Source organism: Pristiophorus japonicus, unplaced genomic scaffold, assembly GCF_044704955.1.
Source record: "Pristiophorus japonicus isolate sPriJap1 unplaced genomic scaffold, sPriJap1.hap1 HAP1_SCAFFOLD_58, whole genome shotgun sequence".
NCBI lineage: Eukaryota > Metazoa > Chordata > Chondrichthyes > Pristiophoridae > Pristiophorus > Pristiophorus japonicus.
Window position 1 is genome coordinate 3,504,857 of NW_027254488.1, and position 27,014 is coordinate 3,531,870.

Sequence of the window (27,014 nt, forward strand, 5' to 3'; positions counted from 1 at the left end):
CACGCACAAAGATCTCTTCATTCACAACAGATGCCCATTTGGGATTCGATCAGCTGCGGCAATATTAAAGATAAACATGGAAAGCTTACTGAATTTGGTCCCACGCACCGTGGTCTTCCAGGACAACATCTTGGTTACAGGTCGGGACACAGATGAGCATCTGTAGAAACTGGAGGAGGTTCTTAGTCGGCTTAATCGCGTGGGGCAAAGGTTAAAATGCTCGAAGTGCATTGTCCTGGCGCCTGAAGTGGAGTTCGTGGGGAGAAGAATTGCGGCGGACAGCATCAAGCCCACCGATTCGTAGATGGAGGCAATCGACAACGCACCGAGGCCACAGAACGTGACGGAGCTGCGGTCGTTTCCAGGACACCTGAAGTACTTTCGTATCTTCTTACCGGGTCTCAGAACACTGTTCGAACCACTGCACGCTTTACTGCATATAGAAAATGAATGGGTATGGGGTAAAAGCCAAGAAAATGCCGTTGTAAAAGCTAGAAAACTGTTATACTCAACCAAATTGCTTGTGCTGTATGATGCATGTAAGCGTTTGGTGCTAGCATGTGATGCGTCGTCATACGATGTTGAGTGTGTATTGCATCAAGCTCATGAATCTGGGAAATTGCAATTGGTTACTTATACATCCAGGAGTCTGTCTAAGGCTGAGAGGACCTACAGCATGATCAAAAAAGAAGTGTGAACATGTGTTTATGGAGTAAAAAAAATGCACCAATATCTGTTTGGGCTCAAATTTGAATTGGAAACTGACCATAAGCCACTTTTATCCCTCTTTTCTGAAAGTAAGGGGATAAATACAGATGCATCGGCCCGCATCCAGAGATGGGCGCCCACATTGTCCGCATACAACTACGCCATCCGCCACAGACCAGGCACAGAAAACTGTGCCGATGCTCTCAGTAGGCTGCCATTGCCCACCACAGGGGTGGAGATGGCACAGCCCCCAGATTTAGTTATGGTAATAGAAGCATTCAAGAGTGAGCAATCACCTGTTACCGCCCGACAGATTAGAACCTAGATGAGCCCAGATCCCTCATTGTCCTTAGTAAAAAACTGTGTGCTCCACGGGAGTTGGTCTAGTGTTCCGTTAGAGATGCAGGAAGAAATAAAGCCGTACAAGCGGCGCAGAGATAAAATGTCCATACAGGCAGACTGTATCAAGTAGTGGTGCCAAAAAAGGGCAGGGAAACTTTCATTAGTGATCTCCACAGTACCCACCCAGGCATTGTAATGAAGAAAGCGATAGCCAGATCCCACGTGTGGTGGCCCGGTATCGATGCGGACTTAGAGTCCTGCGTTCACAGATGTAATACATGCTCGCACTTAAGCAATGTACCCAGGGAGGCGCTGCTAAGTTTTTGGTCTTGGCCCTCCAAACCGTGGTCTAGGGCACACGTCGACTATGCAGGCCCGTTCTTGGGTAAAATGTTCCTTGTGGTTGTAGATGCGTACTCCAAGTGGATTGAATGTGAGATGATGTCCGCTGCCACCATTGAAAGCTTGTGGATCATGTTTGCCATGCACGGCCTGCCTAACGTTCTTGTCAGTGACAATGGGCTGTGCTTCACGAGTGCTGAGTTCAAAGAGTTCATGACATGCAATGGGATCAAACATGTCACATCTGCCCCGTTTAAACCAACATCCAATGGTCAGACAGAGAGAACAGTGCAGCAATCAAGCAGAGCTTGAAGAGGGTAACTGAGGGCTCACTGCAGTGTCACCTATCCCGAGTCCTGCTTAGTTACCGCACAAGACCCCACTCGCTCACCGGGGTTCCCTCCGCGGAACTGCTCATGAAAAGGGCACTTAAGGCAAGGCTCTCGTTAGACCACCCTGATCTACACAAGCAGGTAGAGAGCAGGCGGCTTCAAGAGAATACATATCATGATCAAGCAAATGTGTCACGCGAAATCGAGATTAATTATCCTGTATTTATGTTGAACTATGGACAAGGTCCCAAGTTGCTTCCCAGCACTGTCGTGGCCAAAGAGGGGAGTAGGGTGTTCCTGGTCAAACTTTCATATGGACTCACCTGCAGGAAACACTGGGACCAAACCAAACTCAGATTCACGGACTATCCAGAACAACCCACAATAGACTCTACCTTTTTCGCTCCTCCAACACACACACAAGTGGCACTCAACCCAGCGGTTGACCACGAAGCAGAACCCATCACCCGCAGCAGCCCAACAGGACTCACCACGCCCAGCAGGCCAGTGAGGGCCCAACAAATGACTCACCAAAACCAGCATTTGCACCGAGAAGTTCAACCAGGGAAAGGAAGGCCACAGATTGACTCAAATTGTAAATAGTTACAATACTGACTTTGGGGAGGCTGGGGGGAGCGGTGCGGGGGGAGTGTTGTTACATATGTAAACCTGTAAATACCTTGTTTAACCATCAGAGGGCTCATCCACTGGAGTCCCAAGGGATCCCACAATCCCTTGGGAGCACCTGTACATCAGGAGGCATCACAGTTGGAGAGGCACACTGGAGACTTGTAATAAAGGACGACGGTCACACCTTACTTTCAGTTTGCAGTATCTGGTCAGATTCTTTATTCAAGACATAACACTCTGTATTTAGGAGACTGGTTTAAAATGTTTATTGCTCATGTGACAAGGAATCTGGGGCGACTTTTGTTCAATTTATTTCACAGCAAAAATAGTCTCAAAAATCACGTTCCGCCCGGGATCCTTTCGCGTGTGAAGCGAACGTGATAACAATGACGCTACGGAAATACTGCGGTTAAAATGATGTTAGGAACATAACCAGATGTTTAAACTTGCTGTTGAGGAACTGCGAGGATCTTCTTGAATAGTGGACCAGGCGTGAGGGGCCGAATGGCCTACTCCGGCCCCTAATCCTTCCATGCTTATGATCTTATGACTTTTCACAGGAGAACAAACTCTCCCCTGAGCATGCATGAGGAGAAAGCTACAGAAAACATTCCCGCCCAGTGAGCTTTCACTTGTGAGGCAAATATGTGAACCGCGACACTGCGGAAACATCTCCACTTTCAGCACCAGGTCAGACGGAAATGTGAAGCGAGCAGGTGAACTGCTGAATCCCAGTTTTTAGGAGTGAGTTGTGGTGTCAAACAATGAGTTTCACTTAATGATAAAAAGTAAGAAATGTCAGATTCAAATCCACACCTCCAGAGGAGACTGCGAACAGAACACAGCACCTTAGACTGCTCGGACATCCTGACGATTCAGTGCTGGGTGTGGCCACCTGCAGGTTGATTTTTAACTGTTGTGTCCTGTCACATGAAATAAGTGAGGGCAGCAGGCGTATCTCTGCCTGACACCGGGGAAACAGTGAGACAGACTTTGGAGCAAGGGTCTGGTTATTGCCAAACAGCAAAGAAAATTTTAATTCTGGAAGAACAATTTCCAAAAATACAGTGACCCCGACATGATTTGAACACGCAACCTGCTGATCTGGAGTCAGACGCGCTACCATTGCGCCACGAGGTCAACACAGAAAGTGTGGGATGTTCGTCTATATGAAGGTTTCACAATACAAGTGGCTTTAAAATCCCTGCCCATTCCCACCAGGTGTCAGAAGCAACACTCACCTGCCAGTCACTGTATGTTTTTTTCTGAAACATTTGTGTTGCTTTCACGGGAAAGCATCATTAATTAACCCCTCACCTTCTTTTGCACAATGAAAGCAATGCTAACTGAGGGACAGTCGATACTTCAATCATTTGTCCTGTGCTTTGGGGAGCGGGCAGGGAAGTGGACCTGAGTCCATGATCGGTTCGGCCATGATCGTATTAAATGTCGGAGCAGACTCGAGGGGCGTATGGCCGACTCCTGCTCCTATTTCATATGTTCTTATGCATATTAACCCATTTTACACACTGTATTTTAGGATTCTGGTTTAAAACCTTCATTGCCGATAACACCAGGAATCTGGGGCAACTTTTGTCAAATTTAACAGCACCGGTTAATCCTACCGTGCACAGAAAATAGAATCAGCAGTGAGGTTAAAATCCCACGGTGCTCATTTTCAGATTCAATTCAGTAGGATTTCAAATAAAGTGAAAGAATTTTACAGTGAAAATATTTGGAAGTGTTACTTGTATTTATGTCTTTAATTAAACTTTATGGCATCTGACTCCCGTTCATGCCACTGCTGAATAAGAAAGGAGGGTCTGACGTTGACCAGACTGCACTGCCCCTGATATTTGTGAGTTCATCCTTTAGATTCAGTCGTTTCTCGCCCTTTGATGGGCTGCAGTGTAGCGGATATCACGTTGGCCTCACACACGAAAGGTCCCCGGTGGATCCGTTTTCTCTCACTGAAAGTTATCTATTTATTGAAGTGAAATAAAGAGCAATGAAGGAATAAGGGAGCCTTTTTGCCAGGAGAATAAATAACAAATAAAAACAGCAAATGCTGGAAATCTCAGCAGATCAGGCAGCATTTGCCAGGAGAATAAACTCGCCTCTGATTGTTCCTCTATAGCAAGTTTAAACATAAAGTTCGTGGCCAGGATTGAACCAGGGCCCTGTCTCATGTAAAGAAAACGTGATAACCGCTGTACTGCAGAAACCTCTGGCACAGCAACCCCAACAAAGGGGAGCTGACCAGTGAGCTCCCTCTGTGCTGATCAGGAATGTGTTGGCTCACCTGAAACAACTTCTGTCCCACACTGAAAGTTCTCAATCCTTCTCCTCCGCTGCCCTTTACAGAAATGTCATGGATCACCCAGCCACCGTGTTCACTTCCACATCGTCACAGTAGGGCCACAGAGGCTCCTATCGTCTCCCTGCGATCAGCGAACTCACACAGTTTGTAAAATTAAACCCGGAACACGTGCCCGGCAAAGGGCAGGAGAAGCCAGATAGTCTGTAAGCTCGATCTATCACAGAAAGTATAGTTTTTCATGGTGATTACAGCAATTATTAATTCTTTGAGGATGTAATGAACAGGGTGGATAAAGGGGAACCCGTGGATGTGATGTATTTTGACTTCGAGAAGGCATTTTGACAAGGTGCCACATAAAAGGTTACTGCACAAGATAAAAGTTCACGGGGTTGGCGGTAATATATTAGCATGGATGGAGGATTGGCTAACCAACAGAATACAGAGAGTCGGGATAAATGGTCTATTCTCGGTTTGACAATCAGTAATTAGTTGGATGCCGCAGGGATCGATGCTGGGGCCCCAACTATTTACAATCTATATTAATGACTTGGGAAAAGGGATCGAGTGTAACATTGCCAACTATGCTGATGATACAAAGATGGGAGGAAAAGCAATGTGTGAAGAGGATACAAAAAATCTTCAAAAGGACATAAACAGGCTAAGTGAGTGAGCAAAAATTTGGCAGATGGAGTACAATGTTGGAAAGTGTGAGGTTATGAACATTGGCAGAAAAAATCGAAGAGCAAGTTATTATTTAAGTGGAGAAAGATTGCAAAGTGCTGCAGTACAGCGGGACCTGGGGTAATTTTGCATGAAACACAAAAGGTTACTATGCAGGTGATAAGAACCTAACATAAGTAATAGGAGCAGGAGTAGGCTATACGGCCCCTCGAGCCTGCTCCTCCATTTAATACGATCATGGCTGATCCGAACATGGACTCAGGTCCACTTCTCTGCCCGCTCCCCATAACCGCTTATTACCTTATCAGTTAAGAAACTGTCTATCTCTGTCTTAAATTAAATTTATGATCAGGAAAGGCAATGGAATCTTGGCCTTTATTGCAAAGGGGATGGAGTATAAAAGCTGGGAAGTCTTGCTGCAGTTATACAGGGTATTGGTGAGGCCACACCTGGAATACTGCGTGCAGTTTTGGTTTCCATATTTACGAAAGGATATAATTGCTTTGGAGGCAGTTCAGAGAAGGTTCACTAGGTTGATTCCGGAGATGAGGGGGTTGACTTATGAGGAAAGGTTGAGTAGGTTGGGCCTCTACTCATTGGAATTCAGAAGAATGAGAGGTGACCTTATCGAAACGTATAAGATTATGAGGGTGCTTGACAAGATGGATGCAGAGAGGATGTTTCCACTGATCGGGGAGATTAGAACTAGGAGGCATAATCTTAGAATAAGGGGCCGCCCATTGAAAACTGAGATGAGGAGAAATTTCTTCTCTCAGAGGGTTGTAAATCTGTGGAATTCGCTGCCCCACAGAGCTGTGGAAGCTGGGCCGTTGAATAAATTTAAGACAGATATAGACAATTTCTTAAACGATAAGGGAATAAGGGGTTATGTGGAGCGGGCAGGTAAGTGGACCCAGTCCATGATCGGAGCAGCCATGATCGTATTAAATGGCGGAGCAGGCTCGAGGGGCCGTATGGCCAACTCCTGCTCATATTTCTTATGTTCTTATGTTCTTATGTCCCTTTGTTCCTCTACACTTCTCAGTGTCCTACCATTTAATGTGTATTCCCTTTCCTTGTTAGCCCTCCCAAAATGCATGACCTCACACTTCTCCAGATTAAACTCCATTTGCCACTGTTCTGCCCACCTGACCAGTTGATTGATTTCCTCCTGCATTCCGCAGCTTTCTTCTTCATTATCAACCACACCACAGATTTTAGTATCATCTGCAAACTTCTCAATCATAACCCCGACATTCAATTGTAGATCATTGATGTAAATCACAAAAAGCAAGCGCCCTAGTACTGAACCCTGTGGAACCCCACTGGAAACATCTTTCCAGTCTCAAAAACACCCACCAACCATTACCCTTTGCTTCCTGCCTCTGAGCCAGTTTTGGATCCAAATTGTCACTTTGCCCTGGATTCCATGGGCTTTTACTTTTGTGACCAGTCTGCCATGTGGGACCTTATCAAAAGCTTTACTACAATCCATACACACTACATCATATGCTTTGCCTTCATCGACCCTCCTGGTTACCTCCCCAAAAAATTCAATCAAGTTAGTCAGACACGACCTTCCCTTAACAAATCCGTACTGACTGTCGTTGATTAATCCGTGTCTTTCGAAGTGAAGATTTATGCTGTCCTTTAGGTTTTTTCCAATAATTTACCCACCACCGAGGTTAGGCTGACTGGCCTGTAATTACTCAGTCTCTCCCTTTCTTCCTTCTTAAAGAAAGGTACAATGTTAGCAGCCCTCCAATCCTCTGGCACCACACCTGAAGCCAGAGAGGATTGGAAAATGATGGTCAAAGCCTCTGCTATTTCCTATTTTGCTTCACTTAACAGCCTGGGATGCATTTCATCCGGGCCTGGGGATATCCACTTTCACAGCTGCTAAACCTCTTAATACCTCATCTCTCACTATGTTTATTTCATCTAATATTTCACACTTCTTCTCCTTGATAGTAGTGTCTGCATCGCCCCTCTCTTTTGTGAAAACAGACGCAAAGTATTCATTCAGAACCATCTCCACATCTTCCGCCTCCACACACCGATTACCCTCATGGTATCTAATAGACCCACCCTTTCTTTAGTTATCCTCTTGCTCTTAATATATTTCTAAAACATCGTGCATATGCTGGAGAAATAAAGAGCTGATGTTGAATTGAGACCTACTCGACTCGATTCTTTAGAAGAACCAGAGGTGCTCTCGGCCGAAAAGCAACTGAGACAGTGCGGGCACATTTCACCTGGACAAGGTCCGGTCTTTGAAGTGCTACATCAACAGCCCCTCTCTTTTGTGAAAAAGAGGCAAAGTATCGATTAAGAATCATAGCCACGTCTTCTGCCTTCACACACAGATTTCCTTTGTGGTCTCTAATAGGCTCCACTCTTTCTCCAGTTATCCTCTTGCACTTAATGTCTTTGTGTTTGTGTTTTTCCTGATTTTACTTGTCAACATTTTTTCATGCTCTCTCTTTGCCTTCCTGATATATTTTTTAATTACACCCCTGCACTTCTTATATTCCTTTAGAGTTTCTGCACTTGGTGGTCTCACAATTGTACAGTTGTAGCAGGATTTCTCTGCTTTTATACTCCATCCCCCTTGTAATAAAGGCTAACATTCCATTTGCCTTCCTAATTACTTGCTGTACCTGCATACTAACCTTTTGTGTTTCATGTACAAGGGCCCCCAGGTCCCTCTGCACCGCAGCATTTCGTAACCTCTCCACATTTAAATAATTATTTGCTTTTTTATTATTGCTACCAAAGTGGATAACCTCATATTTCCCACATTATACTCCATCTGACAAATTTCTGCCCACCCACTGACCCTATCGATATCGCTTTGCAGATTGTTTGCGTCCTCCTCACAACTTGCTTTCCCACCTATCTTTGTATCATCAGCAAACTTGGCGACATTACAAACATGCAGAGCGCAGAACAAGTTATTGACGAATTGACTTTCCGTCAGTTAGCATTTCTTTCATTGTGTAAAAGAAGCTTATCGAACCATTAATTATTTTATCCCATGAAAGCAACATAAAAGCAAAACGAAAATAATTGGCACATTTGAAAGGAACATTTTTGTTTTGTGCCGTTTCGGTCAGAGAAATGTTTGCGAAAGGAATTTTTTGCAGAAACGGATTCAGCATTTCTGCTTGTCGCTGAACACTTCTCTCTGGGTACTGCACTAAGCAGCAGTTTCTTTAGTGAAGCAGTTATCATGTTCGCCTCACCCGCGAAAAATCGCTGGTTCGAGCCCAAATGAAAATGTTATTTTTGTAACAAAAACTGATTTTAATTGTTCATTCCCTCCTTCCGTCCTGTAAACTTCTCTGATCCCATGATGAGCAATGAACATTTAAAAGTCTCCTAAAATACAGACTGTGTAAAATCAGAAAGGGAATAAAACTTCCTCAATGATTAAAGTTTCACAAATTATTAAAATGAAGTTGTTGAAGTTTCGACTGACCCTCAGTGATCATGTTAGCATTACTTTCATTCTGCTCAACAATGCTATCGGTTAATACCAGCAGATCTAAGCCGCATTTCAAACCCGGAAACAATTCATTCATTATTCACCCTTCCCAGTTCCAGTGCACAGAGGGTTATTTATACTCCATCCCAGAAACTCAAGTCCAACTTCTGACATTCCTTATTTCTAATTATCAACGCATTTGTTTTGACACCAGCCTGAAGTGCTTTGGGTCATCTGTGTAATTTAATTAAATTATTTCACTTCGTGGTAGCAAAATTACTTCCCTAACTGGGAATCGAACCCTGATAACTGAAGTGATTGGAAAGGTTTTGTGAAGCATTTAAATATGCCCTGCAAAAATCTCGCACTGCTCATTTAAAAACACGGTTACACTTTGTTTCAGTGCGAAAGAAGGGGATTGAAAATGACAACAAAAACACCAGGCAGCAAGTGCATTAAGACAAATTCAAACGTTTCACAAAGTTGGTACGACGAAGCAACGGCTGAGCTAAAGTGGGCACTGACCAATAGTTAAGAAACATCTCATTATAAACGATGAGCCCACAAATATCAGGAACAGTGCAGTCTGGTCAATGTCAAACCCCTCCTTCCTTATTCAACAGAGACATGAATGGCAGACGGACGCCACAAAGTTTAATTAAAGAGGGAAATACAAGTCACATTTAATTTCCAAATCCTTTCCCTGTGAAATTCTTTCACTTTATTTCAAATCTTACTGCGTTGATTCTGAAAATGAGCACCATGTGATTTTATCTTTAATATTGATTCTATTTTCTGTGTACGGTAGGAATTACCGCTCCAGTTTTGAGCTCAATTTGACAAAAGTTGCCCCAGATTCCTGGTGTCGTCAGCAAAGAATATTTAGAGCCAGATTCCTAAAATAGTGTTTAATTATATTAGTTCACAGGATCTGGGTGTCACTGGCAGGCCAGAATTTATTGCCCAACCCTAATTGCCCTTGAGAAGGTGGTGGTGAGCCACCATCTTGAACCGCTGCAGTCCGTGTGGAGAAGGTGCTCCCACAGAGCTGTTAGGGAGGGAGTTCGAGACTTTTAACCCATTGACGATGAAGGAACGACCGATATATTTCCAAGTCAGGATGGTGTGTGACTAAATCTAACAATGGCTGGTGTCACAGGCACCAAACATTTTAAAGCAATGTCCTAAAATGTAGTGTGTAAAATGAGACAAGATAATAATTCACAGAAAAATAGAAACATAGAAAATAGGTGCAGGAGTAGGCCATTCGGCCCTTTGAGCCTGCACCGCCATTCAATGAGTTCATGACTGAACATGCAACTTCAGTACCCCATTTCTGCTTTCTCGCTATACCCCTTGATCCCCCAAGTAGTATGGACTACATCTAACTCGTTTTTGAATATATTTACTGAATTGGCCTCAACAACTTTCTGTGGTAGAGAATTTCACAGGTTCACCACTGTCTGGGTGAAGAAGTTTCTCCTCATCTCGGTCCGAAATGGCTTACCCCTTATCCTTAGACAGTGACTCTTGGTTCTGGACTTCCTCAACATTGGAAACATTCTTCCTGCATCTAACCTTTCGAACCTCGTCAGAATTTTAAATGTTTCTGAGATCCCGTCTCATTCTTCTGAACTCCAGTGAATACAACCCAGTTGATCCAGTCTTTCTTGATATAGAAACATAGAAACATAGAAAATAGGTGCAGGAGCAGGCCATTCGGCCCTTCTAGCCTGCACCGCCATTCAATGAGTTCATGGCTGAACATGCAACTTCAGTACCCCATTCCAGCTTTCTCACCATACCCCTTGATTCCCCTAGTAGTAAGGACTTCATCTAACTCCTTTTTGAATATATTTAGTGAATTGGCCTCAACAACTTTCTGTGGTAGAGAATTCCACAGGTTCAACACTCTCTGGGTGAAGAAATTCCTCCTCATCTCAGTCCTAAATGGCTTCCCCCTTATCCTTAGACTGTGTCCCCTGGTTCTGGACTTCCCCAACATTGGGAACATTCTTCCTGCATCTAACCTGTCTAACCCCGTCAGAATTTTAAACGTTTCTATGAGGTCCCCTCTCATTCTTCTGAACTCCAGTGAATACAAGCCCAGTTGATCCAGTCTTTCTTGATAGGTCAGTCCCGCCATCCCGGGAATCAGTCTGGTGAACCTTCGCTGCACTCCCTCAATAGCAAGAATGTCCTTCCTCAGGTTAGGAGAACAAAACTGTACACAATACTCCAGGTGTGGCCTCACCAAGGCCCTGTACAATTGTAGCAACACCTCCCTGCCCTTGTACTCAAATCCCCTCGCTATGAAGGCCAACATGCCATTTGCTTTCTTAACCGCCTGCTGTACCTGCATGCCAACCTTCAATGACTGATGTACCATGACACCCAGGTCTCGTTGCACCTCTCCTTTTCCTAATCTGTCACCATTCAGATAATAGTCTGTCTCTCTGTTTTTACCACCAAAGTGGATAACCTCACATTTATCCACATTATACTTCATCTGCCATGCATTTGCCCACTCACCTAACCTATCCAAGTCGCTCTGCAGCCTCATAGAATCCTCCTTGCAGCTCACACTGCCACCCAACTTAGTGTCATCCGCAAATTTGGAGATACTAATTTAATCCCCTCGTCTAAATCATTAATGTACAGTGTAAACAGCTGGGGCCCCAGCACAGAACCTTGCGGTACCCCACTAGTTACTGCCTGCCATTCTGAAAAGTCCCCATTTACTCCTACTCATTGCTTCCTGTCTGACAACCAGTTCTCAATCCATGTCAGCACACTACCCCCAATCCCATGTGCTTTAACTTTGCACATTAATCTCTTGTGTGGGACCTTGTCGAAAGCCTTCTGAAAGTCCAAATATACCACATCGACTGGTTCTCCCTTGTCCACTCTGCTGGAAACATCCTCAAAAAATTCCAGAAGATTTGTCAAGCATGATTTCCCTTTCACAAATCCATGCTGACTTGGACCTATCATATTACCTCTTTCCAAATGCACTGCGATGACATCCTTAATAATTGATTCCATCATTTTACCCACGACCGATGTCAGGCTGACCGGTCTGTAATTCCCTGTTTTCTCTCTCCCTCCTTTTTAAAAAAGTGGGGTTACATTGGCTACCCTCCACTTCATAGGAACTGATCCAGAGTCAATGGAATGTTGGAACATGACTGTCAATGCATCCACTATTTCCAAGGCCACCTCCTGAAGTACTCTGGGATGCAGTCCATCAGGCCCTGGGGATTTATCGGCCTTCAATCCCATCAATTTCCCCAACACAATTTCCCGACTAATAAGGATTTCCCTCAGTTCCTCCTCCTTACTAGACCCTCCGACCCCTTTTATATCCGGAAGGTTGTTTGTGTCCTCCTCAGTGAATACCGAACCAAAGTACTTGTTCAATTGGTCCGCCATTTCTTTGTTCCCCGTTATGACTTCCCCTGATTCTGACTGTAGGGGACCTACGTTTGTCTTTACTAACCTTTTTCTCTTTACATATCTATAGAAACTTTTGCAATCCGTCTTAATGTTCCCTGCAAGCTTCCTCTCGTACTCCATTTTCCCTGCCCTAATCAAATCCTTTGTCCTCCTCTGCTGAGTTCTAAATTTCTCCCAGTCCCTGGGTTCTCTGCTATTTCTGGCCAATTTGTATGCCACTTCCTTGGCTTTAATGCTATCCATGATTTCCCTTGATAGCCACGGTTGAGCCACCTTCCCTTTTTTATTTTTACGACAGACAGGAATGTACAATTGTTGTAGTTCATCCATGCGGTCTCTAAATGTCTGCCATTGCCCATCCACAGTCAACCCCTTCAGTATCATTCGCCAATCTATCCGAGCCTATTCACGCCTCATACCTTCAAAGTTACCCTTCTTTAAGTTCTGGTCCATGGACTCTGAATTAACTGTTTCATTCTCCATCCTAATGCAGAATTCCACCATATTATGGTCACTCTTCCTCAAGGGGCCTCGCACAACGAGATTGCTAATTAATCCTCTCTCCTTACACAACACCCAGTCTAAGATGGCCTCCCCCCTAGTTGGTTCCTCGACATATTGGTCTAAAAAACCATCCCTTATGCACTCCAGGAAATCCTCCTCTACCGTATTGCTTCCAGTTTGGTTAACCCAATCTATGTGCATATTAAAGTCACCCATTATAACTGCTGCACCTTTATTGCACGCACCCCTAATTTCATGTTTGATGCCCTCCCCAACATCACTACTACTGTTTGGAGGTCTGTACACAACTCCCACTAACGTTTTTTGTCCTTTGGTATTCTGCAGCTCTACCCAAATAGATTCCACATCATCCAAGCTAATGTCCTTCCGAACTATTGCCTTAATTTGCTCCTTAACCAGCAATGCTACCCCACCTCCTTTTCCTTTTATTCTATCTTTCCTGAATGTTGAATACCCCTGGATGTTGACTTCCCAGCCCTGATCATCCTGTAGCCACGTCTCCATAATCCCATTCACATCATATTTGTTACCATCTATTTGCACAGTTAATTCATCCACTTTATTGCGGATACTCATTGCATTAAGACACAAAGCCTTCAGGCTTGTTCTTTTAACACCCTTTGTTCTTTTAGAATTTTGCTGTACAGTGGCCCTTTTTGTTCTTTGCCTTGGGTTTCTCTGCCCTCCACTTTTCCTCATCTCCTTTCTGTCTTTTGCTTTTGCCTCCTTTTTGTTTCCCTCTGTCTCCCTGCATTGGTTCCCATCCCCCTGCCATATCAGTTTAAATCCTCCCCAACAGCACTAGCAAACAGTCGCCCGAGGATATTGGTTCCGGTCCTGCCCAGGTGCAGACCGTCCGGTTTGTACTGGTCCCACCTCCCCCAGAACCGGTTCCAATGCCCCAGGAATTTGAATCCCTCCCTGTTGCACCACTGCTCAAGCCAGGTATTCATCTGCGCTATCCTGCGATTCCTACTCTGACTATCACGTGGCACTGGTAGCAATCCCGAGATTACTACTTTTGAGGTCCTACTTTTTAATTTAGCTCCTAGCTCCTTAAATTCGTTTCGTAGGACCTCATCCCTCTTTTTACCTATGTCGCTGGTACCAATGTGCACCACGACAACTGGCTGTTCTCCCTCCCTTTTTAGAATGTCCTGCACCCGCTCCGAGACATCCTTGACCCTTGCACCAGGGAGGCAACATACCATCCTGGAGTCTCGGTTGCGGCCGCAGAAACGCCTATCTATTCCCCTCACCATTGAATCCCCAATCACTATTGCTCTCCCACTCTTTTTCCTGCCCTCCTGTGCAGCAGAGCCAGCCACGGTGCCATGAACTTGGCTGCTGCTGCCCTCCCCTGATGAGTCATCCCCCTCAACAGTACCCAAAGCAGTGTATCTGTTTTGCAGGGGGATGACCGCCATCCCGGGAATCAGTCTGGTGAACCTTCACTGTACTCCCTCAATAGCAAGAATGTCCTTCCTGAATTTATGAGACTAAAACTGTACACAATACTCCAGGTTCGGTCTCACCAAGGCCCTGTACATCTGTAGTAACACCTCCCTGCCCCTATACATAAATCCCCTCGGTATGAAGGCCAACATGCCATTTGCTTTCTTAACCACCTGCTGTACCTGCATGCCAACCTTCAATGACTGATGTACCATGACACCCAGGTCTCATTGCACCTCCCCTTTTCCTAATCTGTCACCATTCAGATAATAGTCTGTCTCTCTGTTTTTACCACCAAAGTGGATAACCTCACATTTATCCACATCATACTTCATCTGCCATGCATTTGCCCACGCATGACATGCAAAGCAGGGAAAGTAATGTCGAAAATGGGGCTGTATAAAATTAATGTGAATATTTTTCTGCCTGACACGGTTTTGGAAGCAGATTTAAAATTAACTTTCCAAAGGGAAATATAGTTGAATAAGAAACATTTGCAGGGTGCTGGGGAATGGGACTAATTGGAAATTTCTTTCACAGAGCCAGCACAGGTAACAACATAAGAAATCGGAGCAGTAGTAGGCCATACGGCTCCTCAAGCCTGCTACACCATTCAATAAGATCATGACTCATCGTCGATCTCAACTCCACTTTCCCGCTCGATCTCCCGATCCCTTGATTCCCCGAGACTCCAAAAATCTATCTAACGCAGCCTTGAATATATTCAGAGACTCAGCATCCGCAGGCCTGTGGAGCAGAGAATTCCACAGATTCATAACCCTCTGAGTGAAGAAATTCCTCCTCATCTCTGTCTTAAATGGCCGACCCCTTAACCTGAGACTGTGCCCCCTGGTTCTAGATACTCCAACCCGGGGGAAACAACCTCTCAGCATCTACCCTGTCAATCCCCTTCAGAATATTGTGTGTTTCAATGAGATCACCTCTCATTCTTCTAAACTACCGGAGAGTATAGTCCCATTCTACACAATCTCTCAACTTAAGACAGTCCTCTCATCCCAGGAATCAATCTGGTGAATCTCTGTTGTACCGCCTCCCCGGCAAGTACATCCTTCCTCAGATAAGGAGACCAAAACTGTGTGCAGTACTCCAGGTGTGGTCTCACCAGGGCCCTGTACAATTGTAGCAAGACTTCCTTACTCTTGTACTGTGGGCTATATATTCGGTACTATGGGGCAACTGCAAACAGTGCTCCCTGGCAGTCTAGTGGTTAGGGTTTGGTGCTCTCATTGCTGTGGTCAGTGTTTGATTTTCGGTCAGGGAAAGCGTTGTTACAGAGCAAGTTGATTAAAAATAATTCAAGTCGGTGAAATATTGAATAATAATTTCAATCAGCATTAATGCACCCACATGTATTGCACACTGAAGGAAATACAAATATGTTTGCCCAGCGACTGTTGAATTTTAATAACTTTTTATACAACCTTAGAATCAGCAGAAAAACAGGATATTCGGCCATAGTACTTATCTAAGGAAGGATATACTTGCCTTGGAGATGGTGCAACAGAGGTTCAACAGAATTATTCCTGGGATGAGAGGGCTGTCCTATGATAAGAGATTGTGTAGAATATGCCGATACTCTCTGGAGTTTCGAAGAATGGGAGGTGATCACGTTGAAACGGACAATATTCTGAAGGGGATTGACAGGATAGATGTTGACAAGCCCGGCTAGCTCAGTCGGTAGAGCATGAGACTCTTAATCCCAGGGCCGTGGGTTTGAGCCCCATGTTAGTCAATTACTGTTCCTAAATATTTATGTTGCTTTCACGGAAAAACATCATTAATGAACCCATAATCTTCTATTATTTAGAGATATTTAGAGGGCACCTTTCAATGCTTCACAAAACCATTCCTTTCGCTGCAGCCACCCGGGATCGTTTCCCGGTTTGGGAAGTAAATTTGATATCACCGTTTGGAATTGAAGTGGAGTAATTTTATGAAGTTCGATGGATGTCCCAAAGCACTTCAGAGTGGTGTCAAAACAAATGAGTTTGTAATTAAAAACACTGAATGTCAGTAGTGGGATTCAAATCTACACCGCCAGAGGAGACTTCTGCCTGAATGTAGCTCTTTAGACCGCTCAGCCATCCTGACTGTTGCATGGTTCAGTTACAAGTTATTACTCAGGAAAGTTTCAGAACGGGCGCTTGTTCAGTGTTTCTGGAAGGCCCAGTGATCGGGATATCCTCTCCCCCGGGGTTTTCTTGAGCCTGTGCTCGGTGCACGAGGAGCTTTGGCCCGGGTCCGAGGTAGTTTGCATCCCAGGGATGGACAATAACCCTCTGAGCTCTGGAACTGGGGAAGAGCGAATAATTAATGAGTTGTTTGTGGGTATCAAATGCAACTTAGATCTGATGGTATAAACCGATAGTGTTGATTCGCAGAATGAAAGAAATGCGAACAGAGACAATCGAAATTTCAAAAACTGAACTTTAATAATTAGTGAAACTTTAACCCTTGATGAAGTTTTATCCCCGATCTGATTTTACACACTCTCGATTTGAGTAGATTAGTTTTAAAATGTTCATTGCTCATGCGACAATGTATCCCGGACAGCTTTTGTTCAATTTTATTGCAGACAAGTTTTTGCTTCACAAATAATGTTTCCTCACAGGCTCGAAACAGAGACCTTTCGCGTGTGAGGCAAACATGATAACCGCTACACTACGGAAACTGCTGTTTAGCACAGTGCCCAGAGAGAAGTGTTCAGCAACAAGCTGAAATGCTCAATCCCTCTCTCCGCAAAACGTTCCTTTCACAAACATTTCTCTGAACGGAACTGCACCAAACAACAATGTTCTCCTTTCAAAGTCATTAAACTCCCCAATTTCCACATCTGCAATTTTAAGGACAAGGACTGAAAGCGCTTTGCGATCAGAAAATTGCAGGAAACCCCTGTGGTTAATGAAAGGGCTTTTGATGGTTGATTTCCGTACACACCTTGTGTTATGTATTTAACCCTTGGCGATCTGTATCACACCACCACCAGAGGGCCTACCTGTTGGAGTCCCAAGGGATTCCAGCATCCATTGGGAGCACGGTATAGAAGCACTGTGGAGTTTTATTAAAGGAGCTAATGTCATACTTACTCATTGTTCACAGTACTCAGTTTGATTCTTTATTATGAGCGTATCAATTGGCGACGAGACAACGAACAACCACGCGAAAATTCAAGTAACAGTTGGTATAACTTGATAACAGCACAGCTGGCAATGGTTGCGGAATATATTCGTGCAGCCAAAACGCACAATGACAACCTGGAACTGCACGGCACCGAATCCTCAGGGAAAAACAATTAAAGGCTTTGTCCCTGAATGGGCTACGATCCACCAACCTTGCAGTTAATAGCTGAACGCACTAATCCATTGCACCACAGAGACTGATAGATGCACATATTGCAAGACATCCCTGTGACATCGTCACAGAACACAGCACACACAGCTTCCTAACATGCAGGCTGCTCTCTCGGAACTCTCCGGAAAGAGCCTGTTCTGTTTCCTGATTAACTATACAGTTGCAGAACACAATACGTCCACATCCACAGTGTGGAGCTACAAGCATTACATGCTTCCAAACATTACAATCCAAAACTAGTGTGTCAGTCAGTTAAAGCTTCAGATTGCTCTGACCGGGATGGAACTTGTCCACTCTCAGTTGTACTTTTCCCAAATAAAGGGTGGGACATTCATTGTGGATGTGTGGAAGCAGTCTGGTCCCGCACACTGCAGACACTTCCATGTCACCACCAACCAGCTCTCCCACAACCGGTGTGATCTACCTTCCAGCCTTCCGGTGCCTTGTCTGTGACGAAGTATTCTGATTGTCCCGAAGCCGGTATCCTTTGTCATCAATAGGGTTTTAAGTTGTTTCGGTAATTTTTACCAGCTGGACAGTCGAGGCACAAATTGTAGAGTGGAAAACTTGCGTGGACCCCGGTTTTCTAGTGGTTGATTTTCCTGATTGGTTTTTTGAAGTTCTTTTCTCCGATGTCGTGATGTCTCTTCCTGTGTTATCTCGCCGTTTGCTCTCGATCTTGATCTTGTTGTTCCAAAGTAATGGTCAGAAAAATAGGTTACTCTTGGTACGATAGGCTCCCAGTTATTCTCTGAGAGGCTGCTTAATCTTCGTGCCAAATCTAACGTTTCTTTTGTTTAAGTTTTGCTGCCCATTGATTTAAGTGGTCTTCTTTGTATAAGTTTTGGCGGACTAGCTAACTGAGACTTGATTAAATGTTTTAATCTGGTGTTGATAGACTTTGGGATGGTGATACTCCTTATTTATGAACTGATGAACTCTTGTCCATTGTAATAGCACTGCTTTGGCTTCGGGAAGTCAGAGCTGAGCCAGATATATCTATACATGTTGAAAATGTGTTGGAATATGGATGTGATATTTGGATCCTGTGGGTGGGGTGGATAATGTTTCTTCCGTGGTCGATTGTTTAAATGCTAATGTTTTCTGAGGGCCTGACTATGGTTAAAGAGCTCCCCCAGACAAACTGATGAGCTACAATATCCAAACTCTAAATCCCACCCCTCTGTCACTGCAGCTTTTCCCCACAGGCCCAAACATGCCTTTTAAAATCCCAAACTTGGTTAAGAATTGTAGATTCCTTCCATATGCTTTTTAGAATCCCAAACTTTATGTTTAATAGGCCTAAATCGAATTTCCTTTTCAGTGAGTCCAAACACTGGTGGATCCATGAATTTTGGAATCTACATTGGCAGTCCCTCGGAATCGAGGAAGACATGCTTCCACTCGTAAAGTGAGTTCTTTGGTGGCTGAACAGTTCAATACTAGAGCCACAGACCCTATCACAGGTGGGACAGATAGTCGTTGAGGGAAGGGATGCGTGGGACAGGTTCTGCTGTCTACACTTGATTTCTGCATGCACTCGGCGTTGAGACTCGAGGTGCTCAGCGCCCTCTCGGATGCACTTCCTCCACTTAGGGTGGTCTTGGGTCAGGGACTCATGGGTGTCAGTGGGGATGTTGCACTTTATCAGGGAGGCTTTGAGTGTGTCCTTGTAGATTTCTGCTGCCCACTTTGGCTCGTTTGCCATGAAGGAGTTCCGAGTAGAGCACTTGCTTTGGGAGTCTCGTGTCTGGCATGCGGACTATGTGGCCTGCCCAGCGGAGCTGATCGAGTGTGGTCAGTGCTTCAAAGCTGGGGATGTTAGCCTGAATAAGGCCGTTGATGTTGGTGCGTCTGTCCTCCCAGGGGATTTGTAGGATCTTGCGGAGACATCGTTGGTGATATTTCTACAGCAACTTGAGGTGTCGACTGTACATGGTCCATGTCTCTGAGCCTTACAGGAGGGCAGGTATTACTACAGCCCTGTAGACCATGAGCCTGGTAGCAGTTTTGAGGGCCTGGTCTTCAAACACACTTTTCCTCAAGCGGCCGAAGGCTGCACTTGCGCATGGAGGCCGTGTTGAATCTCGTCGTCGATGCCTGCTCTTGTTGATAGGAGGCTCCCGAGATATGGGAAGTGGTCCATGGTGTCCAGGGCCGCGCCGTCGATCTTGATGACTGGGGGACAGTGCTGTGCGGTGAGGACAGGGTGGTGGAGGACCTTTGTCTTATGGATGTTTAGCGTAAGGCCCATGCTTTCATACGCCTCAGTAAATACGTCGACTATGTCCTGGAATTCAGCCTCTGTATGTGCGCGGACGCAGGCCTTGGTGAGGCCTCACCTGGAATATTGTGTACAGTTTTGGTTTCCTAATCTGAGGAAGGACATTCTTGCTATTGAGGGAGTGCAGCGAAGGTTCACCAGACTGATTCCCGGGAGGGCAGGACTGACATGTAAAGAAAGACTGGATCAACTAGACTTTTCTTCACTGGAATTTAGAAGAATGAGAAGGGATCGCATAGAACATATACAGGTCTGATGGGATTGGACAGGTTAGAGGCAGGAAGTATGTTCCCGATGTTGGGGAAGTCCAGAACCAGGGGTCACAGTCTAAGGACAAGGGGTAAGCCATTTAGGACCGAGATGAGGGAAAACTTCTTCACTCAGAGAATTCTGAACCTGTGGAATTCTCTACCACAGAAAGTTGTTGAGGCCAGTTCGTTAGATATATTCAAAAGGGAGTTAAATGTGGCCATTACGGCTAAAGGTATCAAAGGTATGGAGAGAAAGCAGGAAAGGGGTACTGAGGTGAATGATCAGCCATGATCATATTGAATGGTGGTGCAGGCTCGAAGGGCCGAATGGCCTAATCCTGCACCTGTTTTCTATGTTTTTATGTTTCTATGTTTCTATGCAAAGCACAGAAAAAAATGGTTGAAGTATCGAGCCTGCCTCAGGTAGCATTTCTTTCATTGTGCAAAAGAAGTTGACGGGTTAATTAATGATGCAATCCCGTGAAAGCAACACAAAAGTTGAACAAAAAAACACACGGTGACTGGCAGGTGAGCGCTGCTTCTGACACCCGGTGGGAATGGGCGGGGATTTTAAAGCCCCTTGTGTTGTGAAACCTTCATATAGTCAAACATTTCCGATGTGCTGTATCGACCTCGTGGCGCAACGGTAGCGCGTCTGACCCCAGATCACGTTGAGGTCACTGTTCTTCAGGGTAATTCGGGAATTTATATTTTCTTTGCTGTTTGGCAATAACCAGACCCTTGCTCCAAGGTCTGTCTCACTGTTTCCCCGGTGTCAGACAGAGACACGCCTGCTGCCCTCATTTATTTCATGTGACAGGACACAAAAGTTCAAAATAAACCTGCAGTTGGCCTCATACAGCATTAAATAGTCAGGATGGCCGACCGGTCTCAGGTTCTGTGTTTAGGTCGCAGTATCGTCTGGAGGTGTGGGTTCACATCACACTTCTGACACTTCCTGTTTTTAATCATGAAGTGAAACTCATTGTTTGACACCACGACCAACGCCTTAAAAGTGGGATTTTGCAGTCCACCTGCTCGCTTAACATTTCCGTCTGACTTGGTGCTGAAAGTGGAGATGTTTCCGCAGTGTAGCGGTTAATACGTTCGCCTCACACGCGAAAGCTCACCAGGCGGGATTATTTTCTGGAGCTTTCTCCTCATGCATGCTCAGGGGCGAGTTTGTTCTCCTGTGAAATGTCGTAAGATCATAAGCATGTAAGAATTAGGGGCCGGAGCAGGCCATTCGGCCCCTCGAGCCTGGTCCACCATTCAATAAGATCCTGGCAGTTCCTCGACAGCAAGTTTAAACATCTGGGGCGGAGCTGTAATCAACGACAAAAAGGTACATTTTGCAGAAGCCCAGCTAACTCAGTCAGTCGATCATGAGATACTAAATCTCAGGGTCAGAGGTGCAAGCCCACGTTTGGTTATTATTTTTCATCGAATTATATAATCAGAAGTTTACAGCACGGAAGGAGGCCATTTCGGGCCATCGTGACCGTGCCGGCCAATAACAGGCTCTCCAGACGAATCCCACTTTCCAGCTCTCGGTCCATAACCCTGCAGGTTACTACACTTCAGGTGCACATCCAAGCACTTTTTAAATGTGGTGAGAGTTTCTGCCTCTCCCACCCTTTCAGGCAGTGAGTTCCAGACCCACACAAACCTCTGCGTGAAGAAATTTCCCCTCAAATCCCCTCTACACCTTCTACCAATGACTTAAAATTTATGCCCCATTGTTGTTGACCCCTCTGCTAAGGGAAATGGGCCCATTCTATCCACTATGTCAAGGCCCCTCATAATTGTATACACTTCAATGATGCCTCCCCTCAGCCCACTTTGTTCCAAGAAAAAAAAAACAGCCTATCCAATCTGTCCTCATAGCTAAGATTCTCCACTCCCGATAACATCCTCGAAATCTCCTCTGTAAGTCTCCAGTGCAATCACAGTCTTCTTCCTGTAAAGTGGTGACGAGAACTGCACGCAGTACTCCAGCTGTGGCCTAACCAGTGTTTTATATTCAAGCATAATCCACCTGCTCTCTTATTCTGTGCCTCGGCTAAAAAAGGCCAGCATTCTGTATGTCTTCTTAACCAGCTTATCCACCTTGCCTGCTAGCTTAAGGGATCTGTGGACATGCACTCCCAGGTCGCTTTGTTCCTCTACAATTCTCAATGTCCTACCATTTAATGTTTAAGCTCTTTCTATTGTGTCTGTAAGCACTCAAGTAATGACTCCATGAGGCAAGGTAGTGTACTTGAACTGTGGTGACCTTAGTCCATTTATTGCAGCTCCTGAGTGAGGGTACAGTATGGTGAGCTCCGTTTTATACCTGGTTACCTGTCGTGTACAGGTGACCCCGAGATCTCCACCAGTTGCACCCTCTGTTGGTACAGGCATAGTGTATACAGTGTGAAGGTACATCCAGTAGTCTTCTGTAACTGTACATTGAGTGTACAGGGAGTATACTTATATTAAACAGACACAACATCACTCTCCCCTAAGTCTTGTGCCACTTGCCTTTGCATTGTGTGCTCTGGCCCGAGACATGAGTGCCCAAAGCCCTTGCACCTTGTCTATGCTTTGGCTTGGTTCTCTCCCTGTGGACCCCCAAGTCCCTATTACCACGACATTGGGAAATGTTCAGCAGTGGATGGTTGGAGGTTGCAGTGGGTGTTGAGTGGGTTCTGGGTGTGATCCATGTGTGTCCATGGCTGCATACATCCATTCCCCCCCACCCCACCCCCCCATACATAGACCCTGTGTGTGGCTCAACACCTGCATGTGCAGGCCTGTACAGACAGAAAGAACAAAAAAACATCGGATTAGTTACATCACTGTTTGGGTTCTGCAGTAGTGGAACAAGTACATTTTACAGGTAAGGTACATACGTGGTATCACAGTCTTGCCCCTGGGTTGTGTAGGTGCAGGTGGGTGAGGACACTAGTTCCAGAGTAACCAGACTGTGTCCAGGTTGTCTGATGGCGGCGCTGTGTCCCCTGCCAGCTGGGTGGGCGCAGATCGCTCACCTGGCTGAGTCTCAGAGCCTTTGCCGTTGCCTAGTGGTAGGCAGAGCCACAGGAGTGTGTGGCCTCCCGGTCCTCCTTTGAAGGCTGCGGTGTTTCCCTGCTGCTCTTCAGCGATCGTGGGAGCCTGCTCATCCCAGGTCCCGTTGGGAGGGCAGGAGGGTGATATCCGCTCGCTCCCAGTACTGGCCCTGCTGGCCAGAGAGTTGGAGCCGAACGGGGGCAGGGTACCGGTAGTGGTGCCTTTGCCATCCGCTGATCACTGGCCCTGCAGCTGGTATGCTCCCTCTGTGTGTGGCCACACTCCCTGGGGTATCACATTGGTCCCGGAGGGGCAGGCTACATGGTCGCTGGACCTGGGTGCTGACGGGAGGTTGCCCTTGGTTTTGTCGGCATGCTTGTAAATCCTAGCATCGCACGTCATCACTTCGTTTACTCTCACAATAGATTGGTTCTGATCGCAATCGCCCGGCTTATCATGATTAGTTACATTTACAAACTTGAAATTGTCAGTTATCTTTTACATATGTATCACCATCATCGCTGTATAAAAAGTGGAACTGTCCCTTTAATTGTGATGGGTTGCCGGTCTCCTTTTAGAGGGTCTTGCAATCTTTACCCCAATCCGGTTCGCCGTTCGGCATCACGTGTTGCTCCCTTGTGGTCTGGCTGCCACCATCTTGACTTCAGGCCGTTCACCTCGTGGATTGGACGCCATCTTCTTTCTCTCCATGAGGTAGGCTGCAGTGATCCTTTTCTCCCCAGGTTCTGCCATGGAAGGCGGGAAGTTACCTTCTGCGTGAATTTTCTTCCTCTGGAGTCCTGCCATTGGAGCCTGGCAGGTGAGGTCTGGTCGTTTGGGCTGGATCATCTCGCCGTTGGGTTGAGCGGTCTGTGTCGTTACCTCACAGTCGAGTTGGGTGGTTGTTTTTTCAGGTGTTGTGCTGGATCCAACTTCGGGGTCATGGGGGATGTCGATCGCTGGAGGTTGGAGTTATTCCCAGCTCCAAGTGACCTTTTTCATCCACCTTCTTCCTAATAGCTTTGGACCATCACCAGCAATGATCCACAAAGGTAACCTGTGCATCCCGCCGCCATGGGACACCTGGACATCCACGCTGCCAACGACTGGGATGTATCGTTTGTGTAGGTGAGCAGTTTCACTTCGATCGGGATCATTTTAGGTCGTTCGATTGGATTGTCCCAGAGTTTCTCAAAGGCTGCCTGATTCATCAGTGACTGGCTCGCCCCTGTGTCCACCTCCATCGTGACTGGAACATAGTTGATTTCAACTTCCATTTTCAACGGGGAACTCTCGGTGGTGCAGGTAAACACTCCGTACACCTCATTGTCGCTGGACTCCGGATGATCGGCCAACTCTTCATCGACTCGGTGAGTACGATTTCTCTTGCATATTCGCTGGAGGTGGCCCTTCATGTTACAGCCTTTGCAAGTATAGTCTTTATAGCGGCACTGGTGGGCCCTGTGATTTCCTCCACAACGCCAGCATGGGGTTGGCCGGTTGGCCCCATGTGGCGGACTCAGGATTGTGGGACTCGGTGTTCTGTTCTCTCTTCCCTGAGAGAGACTGCTAGCAGCAGCCCTGCCTCTAAAAGGCAACTTTCGGTTCACAGTACTTGCTGGGTTAGAGTCCTAGAGCTGACACATACACTTGGAATCACAGGCCGAGATCATGAACGCCTGGCTCACGTTAATTGCCTTCTGCAGGGTGACCGTGGTGTCCGCAGAGAGCAGCCTGTAGAGAAGGCCCTCGTGACCGATTCCAATAACAAAGATGTCCCTTCGTGCTTCGGTGAGTTGTTCATTGAAATTTACGAGGGGTCCCAGAGGAGCCCTGATATTGCTCGCATATTTTGAAATTGCATCGAACTTTTGCAAAGAAGGACTTGCATATCTGCAGCGCCGTTCAGGAACTCATGACGCCCCAAAGCGCTTTACAGCCATTGAGTTATGTTTGAAGTGTTGCAGTTTGGGGAAAGATGTGCCCAGATCACCAAACATGAACCTCAACTCTTTGCGAATGAGTTCGGTGCAAATAATCAGGTGTCTCAGGGACTTGGACTTTCTTTGAATGAGTTCTGCTTGTACCTGTATTCAAGCTTGAAACAACAACTGGGCTTCCATCTCACGGGAGCAGCGTGTCGTGGTTAGCGAGTAGGTGACGTGGTTTGGGGTTGATGTACGTCACTTTCAATCTTTGAAATTTCACCAAGCGAAGATATGATGAATCCAACTGTCCCTGTCAGCATTTTGTTCGGGTTTAATCACAGGAATATCCGCAGTCAGGGGCTGAAAAGGAATTCAAACCTAATACCGGCTTCGGGACAATCAGAATACATCGTCATCGACAAGGCACCGGAAGGCTGGAAGGTAGATCACACCGGTTGTGGGAGAGCTGGTTGGCGGTGACATGGAAGTGTCTGCAGTGTGCGGGACCAGACTGCTTCCACACATCCACAATGAATGTCCCACCCTTTATTTGGGAAAAGTACAACTGAGAGTGGACAAGTTCCATCCCGGTCGGAGCAATCTGAAGCTTTAACTGACTGACACTCTGGTTTTGGATGTCTTGCACCTTATACTTCCATCAGTCTCTGTGGCGCAATGGGTTAGCGCGTTCGGCTGTTAACCGAAAGGTTGGTGGTTCAAGCCCACCCAGGGACGAAGTGTTTAACTGTTTTTCCCCGAGTATTCGGTGCCGCACAATCCCAGGTTGTCATTGTGTGTTTTGGCTGCATGAATCGATTCCGCAAATGTTGCCAGCAGTGCTGTTATCCAATTAGTTCCCACTCCAATATTTTATGAGCATTCAGTTCAAGTAAAACGATAACAATTTTTTACATGGATCATGTTCCTCCATCCAGCCCATTAGAAATAAATAATGTTATTGGGTTTAAAGAAACTGGTGGAAATTGAATCTATTGATACATATGTAGAACTGGAACTTCGGTCTCAAGTGCTCCTCCTGTCAAGAATAGACAGACACACAATCAATGGTTTTACAACTGAGTCATAAACACTTACAATTTTAAACCATTCTCATACAGCATGTAAATGAGATAGGGATAAAACTTCATCACATGTAAAGAGAAAATGAATGATTGAGGATACCACTGTTCCTCAGTAATTATATTAATATTTATTTCATTCTGAAGAAGGTTATCGGCTAATTAACGGTGATTAAAAGAATCCTTACTTTTGCACGTTGGCTGCATGTCGTCAATTTTATCAGGTTTTGAATTTAAAAATGGGTTACAATGCTGGTTGAATACATGACCCCAAAGTCTTTTTGGGATCACAGGTTGAGTCTCTCTGGTGGTTTACGCTCTCTTGTAGAGCACCTGAGTTGGGGCTCCGGTTGTTGGGCGCTGGCCTGTGTGTCTTCTGTTTGCGGTGCCTCAGGCCTATCCGGACTGCCCACAGTGACTGGGCTCTCCTCCCTTTGGTTCCGGTGTTCGGTCACCTGTGCTGGAGTGAACTCTATATCATGTTCTTCCTCTGCTTCTTCTATGGGGTTGCTGAACCGCCTTTTTGTTTGATCCACATGTTTGCGGCAGATTTGTCCATTGGTAAGTTTAACTACCAGAATCCTATTGCCCTCTTTGGCAATCACAGTGCCTGCGAGCCATTTAGGCACTGCAGTGTAGTTGTGGACAACAACAGGGTCGTTTGCACCAGTATATCGTATCCTCGCATTCCTGTCATGGTCGTTATATTGTGATTGGCGCCTGCTCTCAACAATTTCTTTCATGGTGGGGTGTATAAGGGATAACGGGTTT

The 27,014-nt window shown here is 45.7% G+C and overlaps 1 protein-coding gene and 3 non-coding genes across 4 annotated transcripts in view; 3 read left to right on the plus strand and 1 right to left on the minus strand.

Moving 5' to 3' along the window:
• The first annotated feature begins 304 nt into the window (after nucleotides 1–304).
• The window catches only part of LOC139254830 (probable G-protein coupled receptor 139), a 122,649-nt gene continuing 95,939 nt past the window's right edge, over nucleotides 305–27,014 (plus strand). Inside the window, exon 1 of the mRNA XM_070873843.1 lies at nucleotides 305–454. Coding sequence (XP_070729944.1) covers nucleotides 305–454 — 150 coding nt within the window. The remainder of the gene's footprint in view (nucleotides 455–27,014) is intronic.
• trnaw-cca (transfer RNA tryptophan (anticodon CCA)) lies at nucleotides 3,423–3,494 on the minus strand. Its single transcript has one exon. It is a non-coding gene; the product is annotated as a tRNA-Trp (tRNA).
• Nucleotides 15,959–16,031, plus strand: trnak-cuu (transfer RNA lysine (anticodon CUU)). Its single transcript has one exon. It is a non-coding gene; the product is annotated as a tRNA-Lys (tRNA).
• trnan-guu (transfer RNA asparagine (anticodon GUU)) lies at nucleotides 25,826–25,899 on the plus strand. The gene has a single exon. It is a non-coding gene; the product is annotated as a tRNA-Asn (tRNA).